The sequence below is a fragment of the Bufo bufo genome, chromosome 4 (genome assembly GCF_905171765.1).
Source record: "Bufo bufo chromosome 4, aBufBuf1.1, whole genome shotgun sequence".
NCBI classification, from domain to species: Eukaryota; Metazoa; Chordata; class Amphibia; order Anura; family Bufonidae; genus Bufo; species Bufo bufo.
The window spans coordinates 157,625,404-157,643,180 of NC_053392.1; the positions used below are offsets into that span (position 1 = coordinate 157,625,404).

Sequence of the window (17,777 nt, forward strand, 5' to 3'; positions counted from 1 at the left end):
ATAGAAACCCAATGATTTCAACCTCCACATTCAAATTTCTTGGTGATCCAAGTGGCTTGACTTTACAACTAGTTAAAAGTAATCTGTCACCTCGCGGCCTGACTGTAGGCTGTCACTCTCAGGCAAGAAGGGACGGTTAGGGGGCGTGGTTGCCTTGACTTGAAGCAAGGATGCCGCTGCCCACTTGACTTCAAGCTGGCCGGCACTATAGCACTGATGGAAAATAAAACTGCGTTTTTTGAGCATACGCAGCATCGGACAACAGGATGAAACATTTGATTTTTAACAGGCTGCGGGCTACTATGAGGTACTTCTGGCAGATGTAGATGCATTTTTGAGGTGACAGGTTCCATTTAAATGTGATTGGAGAGGGGGCAATTATGTAGTCAGGGTTGCATATAATTTTTATTTATTCAATTTTGATATGATTATCCAACCCATTCACCACCGGGGACCACAAGATGGAGCCAGCGGAGGCAGCACTGAGGTTAGAAGGGAGGTAAGTATAGACGTGGAGCAGGTAAGTATGAATCTACTGTTTCGGGGAGCAAGTTCTTGCCACTTGCTTAAAAATCATTATAACTGGAAAAATAACTGTTGAATAATCTATACCTGAGCCCCAAGCCCTACTCATGCAGAGCTGTTAAACAAATATCATGATGAACTGATATAGGTGATGTAGGCACAAGGGGAAGGAGCTAGATTCATAATGCAAAAGAAATGGTGCTACTCACTACAGAGATGGCACTGCTCACAATGATAATATAATCATAAATGCCACATAACATGCTCTGTTCACATTGGACCATTCTGTCTGAGCTATTAGGCTTCTTTCAGACGAGCATGACGGATTAGGTCCGGATGCGTTCAGGGTGCGTTCAGTGAAACTCACACCATTTTGCAAGCAAGTTCAGTCAGTTTTGTCAGTTAGTCCGGACAGGAGCGCAGCGGTGGGGGAGGACGTCCATGAAGAGGCTTGGCAGTGCAGGACTAGGTGAGGAAAGGGTTAATGGTGAGTGGGGGCGGGAGCCGAGGTGAGGCGCGAGTTGCTAGGGCGGCGGGGGGCGTGGCCAGAGGCGAGACTGAGGAAGAAGGCGGAAGCAGGAGCAGTGTTGGCCAGGAGACTGAATCGGCAGCATGTCGGCACCTGTGATGACGGTGGAGGAGATGTTAGAGAGGCTGAGGAGAGAAGCGGAGGTGCGGGGGCCTGGCTGGCTGCAGGAGCAGGTTGGTGCATGCATGGGTTCACCTGCTCCTGTGGCTACCCCTAATGCTCGGGCTGCCCGGCCGCGGCGGAGTATTCCACCGGCGCGCCTAAGCCCTGAAGTCACCCCCCGGGCCCGGCGCCGAGTAGGGAGCCCCCCTGTGGACCCTCGGCGGCGGAGAGCGGCCGCTCAGCCTTCTGCGAGCCGCTCTCGCCGTGGGAGGAATCCCGATAAGCGGCGGGGCCCTGTGAGCAGTGGGACGCCCCTTCCCCCGCTCCCTGCGGCTGTGCAGCTGGATTCGGGACCAGGAACGGTGGACCGGCCCAGTCCCTCCTTCAGCGGGCGGTCCACTCGGCGGTTTGATGAGGTCCGGGTTCCTCGGACTGCGCTGGTGGTGGACGAATACCAGCGCAGGTCCAGAGAAGATTTGAGCAGCGTGGAAGAAGGTCCCCTTGCGGTGGTGGAGGCCGCGGTCTCGTCCCGGTGTCCGGCCAGTGTGGTGCAGAGGGTCGTGCAAGCGGTCCAGGAGGAGCAGCCGTCGACGTCCAGGAGCTATGATGGTGCGGTGTCCGTGCGGCAGGAGTCAGGATCTACGGCAGCGGGAGTCACAGCGCCCGTGGTGCCTGGTGAGATTGCTTGGGGTTCCATGTTAGCGCAGGGTCTCCCGGTTGGTGGGGGGGGGACCATGGGGGATTTTAGTAAGGGTTTGGGGCAGTTTTTGGGGGGGATTGGCAGGATGGTTGTCAGGTATGGGAGCTGGCGGGGGGTCTCCGTTGCCTGGGTGGGGAGTGGTGCCGGGGTCAGGGGCTGGTGTGCAAGGGGTTGCGGCGGGGTTGGGGTCGGTGTCAGTAGAGACGCAGGCTGGTGGAGAAGGGGAGGGGCAGAGGTTAGATGATAGGGCTCGTGGTGAGGTGTATGTGTGCTTTGAGGGGCCGCTGGGGGCTCATTTGAAGCAAGAAGTGAGGGAAAAGATCTGGAAAGGTGAGTACGTGGAGATATTCTCGCTGCTCCCATTAGAAAGGTTTAATTTGGATAGGGGTAAGAAGGACGAGGGAAAAAAGGAGGAGGAGGAGAAGCGGCGGCACCGTTTGATCCCACGTACCTTTGCTAATTGGCTTCAGGCGTTTGCCATATTAGCAAGTGTCATTGGGGAAAGGGCTCCGGAATGTTGTTCGGCGCTTTTTTGCTACCAGGACGCTATTGGGGAGGTGTATAGGGTTTATGGTGGGATGGGTTGGCTCAGGTACGATGAGCAGTTCTGGCAGCGTAAGGCGGTGAGGCCTGATATCCGGTGGGATCATAAGGATATTGGGTTGTGGTTGAGGGTGACGGCGCCTCCTAGGGCTGGGCAGTCCTTTCGGGGGGAGTCCGGGGGATCATCCCCGGGGGCGTTGGCAGCGGCATCGGCAAAAGGGTTGTGTTTCCTTTTCAACGAAGGAAATTGCAGATTTGGGGCCAAGTGCAAATTTAAGCACGAGTGCACGGGGTGTGGGGGAGCCCATGGAGCTAACCGTTGTTTCAAAGGAGGAAGGAATAAGGGGGGTGATGGTTCTGGAAAAGGGACGGACGCCGGTGCGGGTGGAAGAGATGCAGGTGTTCCTAGATAGATACCCGGATCGGGTTGCGGCTGGTTTGTTGGGGGATGGTTTTAGGTTTGGTTTTCAGATTCCATCGGTGGTTACGGCGGGGCCTATGGTTCCTAAGAATCTTAGGTCTGCGCTTGTTCACGCGGAAGTAGTAACCGAGAAATTGAGGAAGGAGGTGGAGTTGGGGCGGATGGCGGGTCCATTCAAGGAGCCGCCGATTGGGGGGTTGAGGGTGTCTCCGCTGGGGGTGGTGCCGAAGAAAGAGCCGAACAAGTTTCGGCTCATTCATCACTTGTCTTACCCGAAAGGTGCGTCGGTCAATGATGGTATAGATCCTGAACTTTGTTCGGTGGTCTACACTTCATTTGATGCGGCTGTAAAATGGGTGAGGCGGTTGGGGCGGGGGGCATTGATGGCTAAGGTTGATGTGGAGGCGGCATTTCGCTTGCTTCCGGTGCATGTAGAGAGCATGAGATTGTTGGGTTGTTGTTGGAATGGGGAGTATTTTGTGGATAGGTGCTTGCCGATGGGCTGCTCTCTTTCGTGTGCGTATTTTGAGACCTTTAGCTCATTTTTGGAATGGGTAGTGGTGGAAGTTTCAGGTTGTTCATCCGTTATCCATTATTTAGACGATTTTTTATGTTTAGGGCCGGCGAATTCTCGGGTTTGTTCTTTGTTGCTGCATACAGTGCAGTCGGTTTTTGCGCGCTTTGGGGTACCGTTGGCGCAGGAGAAGACGTTTGGTCCGGTGACGGAATTGTGTTTTTTGGGGATTCTTATAGATACGGAACTGATGGAGTGTAGGCTTCCGCAGGATAAGTTGGTGGATTTACGTCAGGAGATTGATAGGGCCATTGGGAGGGAGAAGATTAGGTTGCGGGAGTTGCAGTCATTGTTAGGTAAATTGAATTTTGCGTGTCAAATTATGCCTATGGGTAGAATTTTTTGTAGAAGATTGGCCGCGGCTACGGCGGGGGTATCGGCGCCGTATCATTTTATCAGGTTACGTAAAGAGTTAAAAGGGGATTTGAGGGTGTGGGCGGAGTTTTTGGGTCAGTACAATGGTAGGTCTTTGGTGATGGCGGAGTTGTGTGATAGCGTGGATTTTGAGTTATATACAGACGCGTCAGGAGGGGTGGGTTTTGGGGCCTATTGCCAGGGACAATGGTGTGCAGGCGTGTGGCCAGAGTCGTGGGTAAGTCGTGGGTGGGTGAAAAACATGGCCTTGTTAGAACTCTTTCCCATTGTAATGGCGGTGGTGTTGTGGGGCGAGAAATTTGAAAACAGGAAGGTGCGCTTTCATTGTGACAATTTGGGGGTGGTTCAGGCTATCAACAGTTTGTCCGCATCTTCCCCGCCGGTGGTGAGGCTGTTACAGTTTTTGGTATTGCGATGCTTGTCGATTAACGTGTGGTTGGTGGCGGAACATGTGGCTGGAGTGGCTAATTCAGTGGCGGATTCTCTTTCTCGTTTACAGTGGGAGCGGTTCCGGCTTCTTGCGCCAGAAGCGGAGGTGGAGGGTCTGGAGTGTCCGTCGTGGCTGTGGGCGATCCTGGAGGAGAAGTGATGGGTTTGTTGAGGGATTCATTGAGTCCGGGTACTTGGAGGGAGTATGGTAAGGCGTGGACGACCTGGGAGGCGTGGAATGGGTCTTGGGGTGCTGGTGGAGGGGATGGTGATGTGCGGTTATTGATGTTGTTGGGGCAGTTGAAGAACGAGGGGTGGTCGGTGTCAAAGGTGACTCTTATTTCAGGTATAGCGTTTGGTTTTAAATGGCGGGGGTTACCTGATTTGACTAAGAGTTTTTTGGTGCGGCAGGTTTTGAAGGGTTGGCGTAGGGGGGCAGGCAGGGTGCCGGACTGTCGTAGGCCGGTGTCTTTTGAGCTGTTGGTGCAAATAGGTGATAAGCTGAGTGGTGTTTGTAGTTCAGGGTGGGAGCTAGGGCTGTTTAAGGCTGCGTTTGCTTTGGCATTTTTTGGGGCTTTCCGCTTGGGGGAGTTGGTGTGTGATAGTGTTAGGAGAGCGGGGGGCCTTAGGAGTGAGGATATTGAGTTGGTGGGGGATAGGTTGCATGTCCGGATTTGCAGGTCAAAAACGGATCAGGAAGGTAGGGGGCAGCGTTTTACGTTGTTTACAGTGCCGGGGTGTAGTATGTGCCCGGTGAGGTGTGCGGGATCGTATGGCGCGGGTCTGCAGAGGAACGAGGTCCCGTTTTTGAGGCATGAGGACGGTTCCTTTTTGTCTAGGTTCCAGTTTCTGGCGGTCTTTAAAAAATGTTTAAAGGTTTTGGGGGTGCCGGTCAAAGATTATTCTGGGCATTCATTCAGAATTGGGGCGGCGACGGAGGCAGCCAGGTTGGGCGCCAGTGAGGAGGTGATTAGGAGGATTGGGCGTTGGGAGTCGGTTCGTTTTAAATCGTATGTGCGGCCTGCATTGTTGTAGAGTAAGGATGTAGGTAGGTGATGTTTATTTTGTTCTTTTGTGTTCACAGGTCGAATGATGGCGGCGTTGGTGTGGATTTTGGGGCACTCCTATGTGTTCTGGGGTGCGATTAGAGCGGATGTGAGGCCGAGTGGGCGGCAGTTGGGTGTGAGTCCGGAGTTGGCTACGGTTAGGTGGTTAGGCGTCAGAGGTATGTTGTGGGGCGGAGTGTTGCGGGAAGTGCATCATTTCGTTCGTTTGGATCGTCCTCCTAATGTGTTGGTTTTGCATGTGGGGGGGAATGATTTAGGAAAGCGTCCGCTTAGGGAATTGGTTCGGGATGTCAAGTTTGACTTACTCAGGATTTGGGCGTTGTTTCCGGGGGTGATCATTGTCTGGTCTGACATTGTGCCGCGGAAGGCGTGGAGAGGTGCGAGGTCAGTGGAGAGCCTTAACAAGGCTAGGATAAAGGTAAACAGAGCGGTGGGCCGTTTTATGGCGAGGAATGGTGGTGTGGTGGTGCGGCATGAGGTATTGGAGAAGGGTGAGGGTGCGTTTTGGAGGGCAGATGGAGTGCACCTGAATGCGGTAGGTACGGATTTGTGGGCTCTGGGGCTGCAGAGTGGAGTGGAGATAGCTTTGCGTATGTGGAGGGACGCGCAGGGTTGAGGTGGTCAAGCTGCGCGTTCTTGGAGGCGGGGGAGGTCCTTGAAGTGGTGGAATATGGTGGTACCTGAGGATGGGAGGGCCCCGCGGGAGGGGCTGGACTCTCATTGAGGAGCTGGTAGGAACTAATTACGCGTCCATCAGTTGCTGCCTCCGAGCTGGGTTCAACGGCTGGGGGCAAGATGGAGACGCAGGTGTTCCAGTGTTTATAAAGTTATTGGGGCTTCTAGGACCTCCCTCGTCATGGGTTAACTCATGTTATATTTATTTAATAAACGGCTGCTGTGGCCGATTAAATCCAAGCAGTGGTGTGGTGTGTTTATTTATGTGGGTTAGGGTAAGGGGTGGGGTTTAGGGATGGGTAGGCTTATAGGACTGAACGAATAGCCAATGCCTTCTTCATGCGATTACGTTCAGTTGTTCAGTTTTTTCTGTGCAGGTGCAATTCACGCGCGTGCTAAAAAACGGAGGGTTTACAAACAATATTTCTTAGCAACCATCAGTGAAAAATGCATTGCATCCACACCTGCTTGGGAACGGGACACCAACGGCCGTGTGAACGAGCCCTTATGTTTAGATTTACTATATCATTTGCTAAAAGGAAAGGACACATTTTGACATATTCTCCAAAGTCTCATATATCTGAATCTGATAACCTGTAACATATCATGTATGCATCACAGACCCTCAGCCCAAATAATGCGACTGGGATTTATTTTTCTTATTTGCAATTCCATCCAATCTTGCTATACTGAATAATAAAAATTATTAGCATTTATAGCACATTCTGCCCCCGAGAAAGCAGTGTGATATATGTGGATATGGTCAAATACTTCAATAAACAGAAGGTTACACTGATCTTACAGTTTGCTAACAAGATCTCCCAATATTCATGAGAACCATTCCCTGTCTTAATCAATCCTAACTTGTGCTATCCAATAAAGCTGATTGCTTGTTGGACTCAGTAAATCATCAACCTGCTAATTTATGGTAGAAGTTGTCTAGGATCTCATTGACTTGAGCAAATTACAAACCATATTATTCATTTCCGCTTTACATAAAAAAATAATCTAGATAGACAGACAGACAGACAGTAGGTGCCAGTAATTTAGTCACCACAGTAGTGCATTGTGACAACCACTCTTCCTCAATCTCACTAAGGGCTAAATTTGTGGTCTCCAATGCACGAGCAACAACCTGTGCGGATTTCGCAGACGGATCCAGACCCGTTCAACTTGAATGGGTCCGTGATGCATCCGCACAGCAAATAATAGAACATGTTCTATTTTTTTGCGGCGCGGAGGCAGGGAGAGAAACCCAACAGAAGCACTCCGTAGTGTTTCCGCGTGGTTCCGTGCCTCCGTTCCACACCGGACTGCGGACCCATTCAAGGGAATGGTTCCTCATCTGTGATGCTGTGCAAAAATGCCTGGGGCCCGTATATTTTGGACCCACTGTCTGAAACGAGTGAGCTTGTGTTTATTTCATTTTTATTTGTTCAAGATGTGTTTAGGACTGTTCATGATTTTGCTACTAATGGTTTTCATGCTTGAAAGAGAACCTGTTAGCAGATACTGCCTGGTAGGGTTAATCCAGCTGATTAAAATGATTGTGAAAATTGGTTGTGGCCTTGCCAAGAAAAAAAATATTTTTATTCTTTAGGCTACTGAGGGCTTCAGTGCATGAGGGGTGGGGCCTAGCTCCTCTGTGGGCCTCAGCTCCTCGGATTTTCGGTGCTGGCCACACCCCTCAGTGCACTGAAGCCCTAATTTACATAAAAAGTAAAAGTCTTCTTTTTCTCTCGAGAACACTTCAACCAATTTTCACAAGACAATTATCATTTTATTCAGCTTTACTAGGCAGTATGCCTGGGTCAATAGGGTTGATCCTGCTGACAACTGCTCTTTGACACAACTTCTTTAAAGTGAAATTTACAAAAGATAAAAAAATGGCTAGGGTCATTTAACATACCAAAGTGGTAAACTAATTCACTCTGCTCTCCCAAGATGCTCTTTACAATCTATATCTTTAATACCATCGACACCACAAGACTGTGCAGGAGACGTTACCAAGATATCGCCCCTTTCTCTGACCGCTGAGTGCTCTGAAGCTGTACCTCACAGAGCTCCTGCTCTGCCCTGCTTCCGCCATGCACTCCGCAAATAATACTGTCGTTAGCTTCATCTTCATGCATTTGATCTAAAAAATACTACAATAAATTGCAATCCTTATAACACAGCTAAAGAAGCTGCTTGTTAGTAGCCATCTATTCTGGAGAGGGCCCTGATGATGGCTGGAAGACATATTAGTGGGTTGGTAATTTAGGCTCATGAAAATAATAGGAACATATTGCATTTCGTGGCTACTTTCACACTAGCGTTTTGGCTTTCCGTTTGTGAGATCCGTTCAGGGTATTCACAAGCTGTCCAAAATGGATCAGTTTTGCCCTAATGCATTCTGAATGGAAAAGCATTTCTCCACTATGTGCACTCAAATTGGCCAGACACTGCATGCTGATGAAGGAGTCTAAAGAATCTTCTCCATTGTATCGCACTTTCTTAGGAGTCCTCTCTGTGCATCAGCTTGCAGATCATGGTCCATTAGCAGATGCATAGCAGGAGAATACATGGGAGTAGAGTCTTCTAAACTATTTAGGCTATTTTCACATCCTTGGCAGGATGTTCTGGCAGAGAACTGAAATAGACATTCCAGTCTGAAAGTGCTCAATAGAGGCTCAGGACAGCTCAAGACACCTTCAGACAGAGCCTGCCCGATTGGAATTCTCCGGGACTGGCGCTGCCGGATGCTGGGGTCAGGTGAAAATCCTTGCACATTCAAGCATATAGGCAGAGAACTGGCAGGACACAAATCGTTGCATGCTACGGTTTGTGTCCCGCCGATCCTCCACTTGTCAGATGGAAAGGCCATGCCGGAGTTGGAGTTCCACGCCGAAGGAGTGAAAGTAGCCTTACTGATTACAGTACTTTTGGGGGAGGGGGGTGTCGTAAGTGACAGAGTGTCTTTATTGTCTCCAAGGATATGCTTATTATATGCTGTTAACAGAGATTTACATGACATATACAATGTGCCCTTATAAAGTTCCAGAGTATACAATCCAATAATGTTGTCTCTGTCCTAGGTAGTCTCTGTTAACATAATGGAGTTAATGAAGCGAGAGTTACCACCAAGTGAGAACTAACTGTACAAGCCTTCTTAGATAGCACAATGATTTAAAATCAATAAACAGCTTGATGTGAAGGAGCACTGGACTGCATTAATAGCAAGGCAAATTAAACATCATTTTATAAGAATCCTTTACACTCAAGACATATTAACCGCTTCGCTATAGAATGTATCTTATAAAAATTCTTAAGCTTTTGCCTTGTGTCAAAATATTCTTTTAATTCCTTTTATTCTGTATTTATACACATGTTGACAAAATTGTTGATACCCTTTTGTTAAAGAAAGAAATATCTAAAATGGTCACTGAAATAGCTTAAAACTGACAAAAGTAGTAATACATAAAGATGTACTGAAAATCCACTAATAAAGATCAGACATTTGAATGGTGGTTCAACAGAATAATTTGAAAAAAAAAAAAAAATCTAATGAAACGGACCTGGACAAAAATGATGGTATCCCTAGATGTGATCGAAAATAATTTTACCATAGGGATATGTTAAACTAAGGTGTGTACTGTAATTAGCATCACAGGTGTCTTCAAACTTGTAATTAGTAGGTCTGTCTATTTAAAGTGTTCAAAGTAGTCACTGTGCTGTTTGGTATCACGGAGAGAGTTGTCTCAGGAGATTATAAAAAAATTATAGAGAAACATGTTAAAGGTAAAGGCTATAAGTAGGGATGAGCGAACCCGAACTGTATAGTTCGGGTTCGTACTGAATTTTGGGGTGTCCGTGACACGGACCCGAACCCGAACATTTTCGTAAAAGTCCGGGTTCGGGTTCGGTGTTCGGCGCTTTCTTGGCGCTTTTTGAAAGGCTGCAAAGCAGCCAATCAACAAGCGTCATACTACTTGGCCCAAGAGGCCATCACAGCCATGCCTACTATTGGCATGGCTGTGATTGGCCAGTGCACCATGTGACCCAGCCTCTATTTAAGCTGGAGTCACGTAGCGCCGCACGTCATTCTGCTATGATCAGTATAGGGAGAGGTTGCAGCTGCGACGTTAGGGCGAGATTAGGCAGATTAACTCCTCCAAAAGACTTCATTCTGTGATCGATCTGCAGCTGTGGATCATTGAAATGCTATTATTGACTTGCTCACTTTTTTGAGGCTGCCCAGAGCGTTTTTAGATCACTTTTTTCTGGGGTGATCGGCGGCCATTTTGTGACTTGTGGTGCGCCAGCACGAGCTATCACCAAGTGTATTTAACCATCGATAGTGTGGTTATTTTGTGCTATATCCTACATCAGCTGCAGGCTGAGCCTGTGTCACCGAAGTGCATTTAACCATCAACAGTCTGGTTATTTTTTGGCCATATACTACATCAGCTGCAGGCTGAGCCTGTGTCACCCAAGTGTATTTAACCATCGATAGTGTGGTTATTTTGTGCTATATCCTACATCAGCTGCAGGCTGAGCCTGTGTCACCGAAGTGCATTTAACCATCAACAGTCTGGTTATTTTTTGGCCATATACTACATCTGGTGCAGGCTGAGCCTGTGTCACCCAAGTGCATTTAACCATCAACAGTCTGATTATTTTTTGGCCATATACTACATCTGGTGCAGGCTGAGTCTGTGTCACCCAAGTGCATTTAACCATCAACAGTGTGGTTATTTTTTGGCCATATATTACATCAGGGGCAAGTTGAGCCTGTCACCCAGCGCCTAAAAAATAGACCTGACATTTCTATTCAACCAAATCTGTACTGTTTTAGCTGGTCAGGTTATTTGTATTGACCGTAAAAGCACACTTTTTTTTCTGGGTTGAAAAAGCATTCCCAAATTTGCCATTCTCAAAATAACTAGTTTCTGGTATTTGAGGCCTACTTGAAATCTATCCCAAAAAGAAAATCTTACATTGAAGGTATTGATAGTGTCATTCAGAAAAACCTAAGACACACGCTAGCGTGCTGATAGAAGTGTGATTCTGTGATTAAACCTATACCTGTCACACAGCGCAAAAAAAAACAGGTCTCACATCTCTATTCAACCAAATCTGCAGTGTTTTAGCTGGTCAAGTTATTTGTAGTGACCGTAAAAGCAGACTTTTTGTTCTGGGTTGAAAAAGCATTCCCAAATTTGCCATTCTCAAAATAACTAGTTTCTGGTATTTGAGGCCTACTTGAAATCTATCCCAAAAAGAAAATCTTACATTGAAGGTATTGATAGTGTCATTCAGAAAAACCTAAGACACACGCTAGCGTGCTGATAGAAGTGTGATTCTGTGATTAAACCTATACCTGTCACACAGCGCAAAAAAAAAACAGGTCTCACATATCTATTCAACCAAATCTGCAGTGTTTTAGCTGGTCAAGTTATTTGTAGTGACCGTAAAAGCAGACTTTTTGTTCTGGGTTGAAAAAGCATTCCCAAATTTGACATTCTCAAAATAACTAGTTTCTGGTATTTGAGGCCTACTTGAAATCTATCCCAAAAAGAAAATCTTACATTGAAGGTATTGATAGTGTCATTCAGAAAAACCTAAGACACACGCTAGCGTGCTGATAGAAGTGTGATTCTGTGATTAAACCTATACCTGTCACACAGCGCAAAAAAAAACAGGTCTCACATCTCTATTCAACCAAATCTGCACTGTTTTAGCTGGTCAAGTTATTTGTAGTGACCGTAAAAGCAGACTTTTGTTCTGAGTTGAAAAAGCATTCCCAAATTTGCCATTCTCAAAATTGTGGTGAACGGGAACAATGAGGAAAACATCTAATAAGGGACGCGGACGCGGACCTGGACATGGTCGTGGTGGTGTTAGTGGACCCTCTGGTGCTGGGAGAGGACGTGGCCGTTCTGCCACAGCCACACGTCCTAGTGAACCAACTACCTCAGGTCCCAGTAGCCAGCAGAATTTACAGCGATATTTGGTGGGGCCCAATGCCGTTCTAAGGATGGTAAGGCCTGAGCAGGTACAGGCATTAGTCAATTGGGTGGCCGACAGTGGATCCAGCACGTTCACATTATCTCCCACCCAGTCTTCTGCAGAAAGCACACAGATGGCGCATGAAAACCAAGCCCATCGGTCTGTCACATCACCCCCATGCATATCAGGGTAACTGTCTGAGCCTCAAGTTATGCAGCAGTCTCTTATGCTGTTTGAAGACTCTGCTGCCAGGGTTTCCCAAGGGCATCCACCTAGCCCTTCCCCAGGGGTGGAAGAGATAGAATGCACTAACGCACAACCACTTATTTTTCCTGATGATGAGGACATGGGAATACCACCTCAGCACGTCTCTGATGATGACGAAACACAGGTGCCAACTGCTGCGTCTTTCTGCAGTGTGCAGACTGAACAGGAGGTCAGGAATCAAGACTGGGTGGAAGACGATGCAGGGGACGATGAGGTCCTAGACCCCACATGGAATGAAGGTCGTGCCACTGACTTTCACAGTTCGGAGGAAGAGGCAGTGGTGAGACCGAGCCAACAACGTAGCAAAAGAGGGAGCAGTGGGCAAAATCAGAACACCCGCCGCCAAGAGACTCCGCCTGCTACTGACCGCCGCCATCTGGGACTGAGCACCCCAAAGGCAGCTTCAAGGAGTTCCCTGGCATGGCACTTCTTCAAACAATGTGCTGACGACAAGACCCGGGTGGTTTGCACGCTGTGCCATCAGAGCCTGAAGCGAGGCATTAACGTTCTGAACCTTAGCACAACCTGCATGACCAGGCACCTGCATGCAAAGCATGAACTGCAGTGGAGTAAACACCTTAAAAACAAGGTAGTCACTCAGGCTCTCCCTGCTACCTCTTCTGCTGCTGCCGCCTCGGCCTCTTCTGCTGCTGCCGCTGCCTCGGCCTCTTCTGCTGCTGCTGCCGCCGCCTCGGCCTCTTCCTCCGCCTCTGGAGGAACGTTGGCACCTGCCGCCCAGCAAACATGGGATGTACCACCAACACCACCACCTGCATCACCAAGCATCTCAACCATGTCACACGGCAGCGTTCAGCTCTCCATCTCACAAACATTTGAGAGAAAGCGTAAATTCCCACCTAGCCACCCTCGATCCCTGGCCCTGAATGCCAGCATTTCTAAACTACTGGCCTATGAAATGCTGTCATTTAGGCTGGTGGACACACACAGCTTCAAACAGCTCATGTCACTTGCTGTCCCACAGTATGTTGTTCCCAGCCGCCACTACTTCTCCAAGAGAGCCGTGCCTTACCTGCACAAACAAGTGTCCGATAAAATCAAGTGTGCACTGCGCAACGCCATCTGTGGCAAGGTCCACCTAACCACAGATACGTGGACCAGTAAGCACGGCCAGGGACGCTATATCTCCCTAACTGCACACTGGGTAAATGTAGTGGCGGCTGGGCCCCAGGCGGAGAGCCGTTTGGCGCACGTCCTTCCGCCGCCAAGGATCGCAGGGCAACATTCTTTGCCTCCTGTCTCCTCCTCCTCCTACTCAGCTTCCTCCTCCTCTTCTTCCACCTGCTCATCTAGTCAGCCACACACCTTCACCACCAACTTCAGCACAGCACGGGGTAAACGTCAGCAGGCCATTCTGAAACTCATATGTTTGGGGGACAGGCCCCACACCGCACAGGAGTTGTGGCGGGGTATAGAACAACAGACCGACGAGTGGTTGCTGCCGGTGAGCCTCAAGCCCGGCCTGGTGGTGTGCGATAATGGGCGAAATCTCGTTGCAGCTCTGGGACTAGCCGGTTTGACGCACATCCCTTGCCTGGCGCATGTGCTGAATTTGGTGGTGCAGAAGTTCATTCGCAACTACCCCGACATGTCAGAGCTGCTGCATAAAGTGCGGGCCGTCTGTTCGCGCTTCCGGCGTTCACACCCTGCCGCTGCTCGCCTGTCTGCGCTACAGCGTAACTTCGGCCTTCCCGCTCACCGCCTCATATGCGACGTGCCCACCAGGTGGAACTCCACCTTGCATATGCTGGACAGACTGTGCGAGCAGCAGCAGGCCATAGTGGAGTTTCAGCTGCAGCACGCACGGGTCAGTCGCACTGTGGATCAGACCCACTTCACCACCAATGACTGGGCCTCCATGCGAGACCTGTGTGCCCTGTTGCGCTGTTTCGAGTACTCCACCAACATGGCCAGTGGCGATGACGCCGTTATCAGCGTTACAATACCACTTCTATGTCTCCTTGAGAAAACACTTAGGGCGATGATGGAAGAGGAGGTGGCCCAGGAGGAAGAGGAGGAAGAGGGGTCATTTTTAGCACTTTCAGGCCAGTCTCTTCGAAGTGACTCAGAGGGAGGTTTTTTGCAACAGCAGAGGCCAGGTACAAATGTGGCCAGACAGGGCCCACTACTGGAGGACGAGGAGGACGAGGATGAGGAGGAGGTGGAGGAGGATGAGGATGAAGCATGTTCACAGCGGGGTGGCACCCAAAGCAGCTCGGGCCCATCACTGGTGCGTGGCTGGGGGGAAACACAGGACGATGACGATACGCCTCCCATAGAGGACAGCTTGTCCTTACCTCTGGGCAGCCTGGCACACATGAGCGACTACATGCTGCAGTGCCTGCGCAACGACAGCAGAGTTGCCCACATTTTAACGTGTGAGGACTACTGGGTTGCCACCCTGCTGGATCCCCGGTACAAAGACAATGTCCCCACCTTACTTCCTACACTGGAGCGTGATAGGAAGATGCACGAGTACAAGCGCACGTTGGTAGACGCGCAACTGAGAGCATTCCAAAATGTCACAGGGGAACCAGTGGAAGCCCAAGGCGAAGGCAGAGAAGGAGCAAGAGGTCGCCAACGCAGCTGTGTCACGGCCAGCTCCTCTGAGGGCAGGGTTAGCATGGCAGAGATGTGGAAAAGTTTTGTCAACACGCCACAGCTAAGTGCACCACCACCTGATACGGAACGTGTTAGCAGGAGGCAACATTTCACTAACATGGTGGAACAGTACCTGTGCACACCCCTCCACGTACTGACTGATGGTTCGGCCCCATTCAACTTCTGGGTCTCCAAATTGTCCACGTGGCCAGAGCTAGCCTTTTATGCCTTGGAGGTGCCTGCCTGCCCGGCGGCCAGCGTTTTGTCTGAACGTGTATTCAGCACGGCAGGGGGCGTCATTACAGACAAACGCAGCCGCCTGTCTACAGCCAATGTGGACAAGCTGACGTTCATAAAAATGAACCAGGCATGGATCCCACAGGATCTGTCCATCCCTTGTGCAGATTAGATATTAACTACCTCCCCTTAACAATATATTATTCTACTCCAGGGCACTTCCTTATTCAATACTATTTTTAATTTCATTTTACCATTATATTGCGGGGCAACCCAAAGTTGAATGAACCTCTCCTCTGTCTGGGTGCCGGGGCCTAAATGTGTGACAGTGGCCTGTTCCAGTGGTGGGTGACGTGAAGCCTGATTCTCTGCTATGATATGAAGACAGATTCTGCGCTGACATAAGGCCAGATTCTCTGTTACGGGACCTCTCTCCTCTGCCTGGGTGCCTGGGCCTAAATGTGTGACAGTGGCCTGTTCCAGTGGTGGGTGACGTGAAGCCTGATTCTCTGCTATGACATGAATACAGATTCTGCGCTGACATAAGGCCAGATTCTCTGTTACGGGACCTCTCTCCTCTGCCTGGGTGCCGGGGCCTAAATGTGTGACAGTGGCCTGTTCCAGTGGTGGGTGACGTGAAGCCTGATTCTCTGCTATGACATGAATACAGATTCTGCGCTGACATAAGGCCAGATTCTCTGTTACGGGACCTCTCTCCTCTGCCTGGGTGCCTGGGCCTAAATGTGTGACAGTGGCCTGTTCCAGTGGTGGGTGACGTGAAGCCTGATTCTCTGCTATGACATGAAGACAGATTCTGCGCTGACATAAGGCCAGATTCTCTGTTACGGGACCTCTCTCCTCTGCCTGGGTGCCGGGGCCTAAATGTGTGACAGTGGCCTGTTCCAGTGGTGGGTGACGTGAAGCCTTATTCTCTGCTATGACATGAAGACAGATTCTGCGCTGACATAAGGCCAGATTCTCTGTTACCGGACCGCTCTCCTCTGTCTGGGTGCCGGGGCCTAAATGTGTGACAGTGGCCTGTTCCAGTGGTGGGTGACGTGAAGCCTGATTCTCTGCTATGATATGAAGACAGATTCTGCGCTGACATAAGGCCAGATTCTCTGTTACGGGACCTCTCTCCTCTGCCTGGGTGCCTGGGCCTAAATGTGTGACAGTGGCCTGTTCCAGTGGTGGGTGACGTGAAGCCTGATTCTCTGCTATGACATGAAGATAGATTCTGCGCTGACATAAGGCCAGATTCTCTGTTACGGGACCTCTCCTCTGCCTGGGTGCCTGGGCCTAAATGTGTGACAGTGGCCTGTTCCAGTGGTGGGTGACGTGAAGCCTGATTCTCTGCTATGACATGAAGACTGATTCTGCGCTGACATGAAGCCAGATTCTCTGCTATGGCATGAAGAGACTGATTCTCTGCTGACATGAAGCCAGATTCTTTGCTATGGCATGAAGAGACTGATTCTCTGCTGACGTGAAGCCAGATTCTCTGCTATGGGACCTCTGTCCAATTGATATTGGTTCATTTTTTTTTAATTTTTTTTTATTTTAATTCATTTCCCTATCCACATTTGTTTGCAGGGGATTTACCTACATGTTGCTGCCTTTTGCAGCCCTCTAGCTCTTTCCTGGGCTGTTTTACAGCCTTGTTAGTGCCCAAAAGTTAGGAGTTGAAGATTACGGGACTGCAGCCGACATCCCTGGACATGGTAGAAACAGGAAAATTAATGACAAATTGAAGAAATGGATAATACAAATGGTAACTGAAGAGCCCAGAACAACTTGCAAAGAGATTAGAGGTGCGCTCCAAGGTCAAGGTACATCAGTGTCAGATCAAACCATCCGTCACTGTCTTAGCCAAACTGGACTTCATGGAAGACAATTGAGGAGGAGACCACTGTTGAAAGCAAATCCTAAAAAAGCAAGACTGGAATTTGCCAAAATGCATATTGACAAGCCACAAAGCGTCTGGGAGAATTTATTTTGGACAGATGAGACAAAACTGGAGCTTTTTGAGAAATCACATCAGCCCTATGTTCACAGGTGAAAGAATGAAGCATACAAAGAGAAGAACATTGTAGCTACCTTGAAACATGGAGGAGGCTTGGTTATGTTTTGGAGCTGCTTTGCTGCATCTGGCTCAGGGTATCTTGATCTGTGCAGGGTACAATGAAATCTCAAGACTATCAAGGCATTCTGGAGCAAAATGTGCTGCCCAGTGTCAGAAAGCAATGGTCTGAGTCACAGGTCATGGGACCTCCAACAGGATAATGACCGAAAACACACAGCTAAAAACATCCTGGAATGGCTAAGAGCAAATCATTGAACTATTCTGAAGTGGCCTTCTATGAGCCCTGATCCTATTGAACAATTGTGAAGGAGCTGAAACATGCTGGCAAAATATAAAGTTAAGGGTACCATGATCCATTTTTTTTTTTTCCAGGGCAGTTTTATTAGTTTGTTGAACCACATATCAAAAGCAATATCTAATTTTCATTTGTTGATTTTCAGTAATTTTTTATTTATTATTATGTTTATCAGTTTCAAGTTGTTTCAGTGACCATTGTGAGTTTGTCTTTCTTTAACGGAAGGGTACTAACAAATTTGTCCACATGTGTATATCTGTACAGGTCACACAAATCTAGCAGTAACCAAAAGGCGCATATACATGTGCAATTATTGGAAACAAACTTTTCCTTCCTGATAACTGC

At 49.0% G+C, this 17,777-nt stretch overlaps 1 protein-coding gene across 1 annotated transcript; it reads left to right on the forward strand.

Annotated features, from left to right (window-relative positions):
* The first annotated feature begins 1,137 nt into the window (after positions 1-1,137).
* LOC120999069 lies at positions 1,138-17,113 on the forward strand. Its single transcript, XM_040429946.1, has 3 exons — positions 1,138-1,831; positions 5,283-5,490; positions 16,711-17,113. Exons 1-3 carry the CDS (start codon positions 1,138-1,140, stop codon positions 17,111-17,113), a joined length of 1,305 nt encoding a protein of 434 aa, XP_040285880.1.
* The last annotated feature ends 664 nt before the right edge of the window (positions 17,114-17,777 follow it).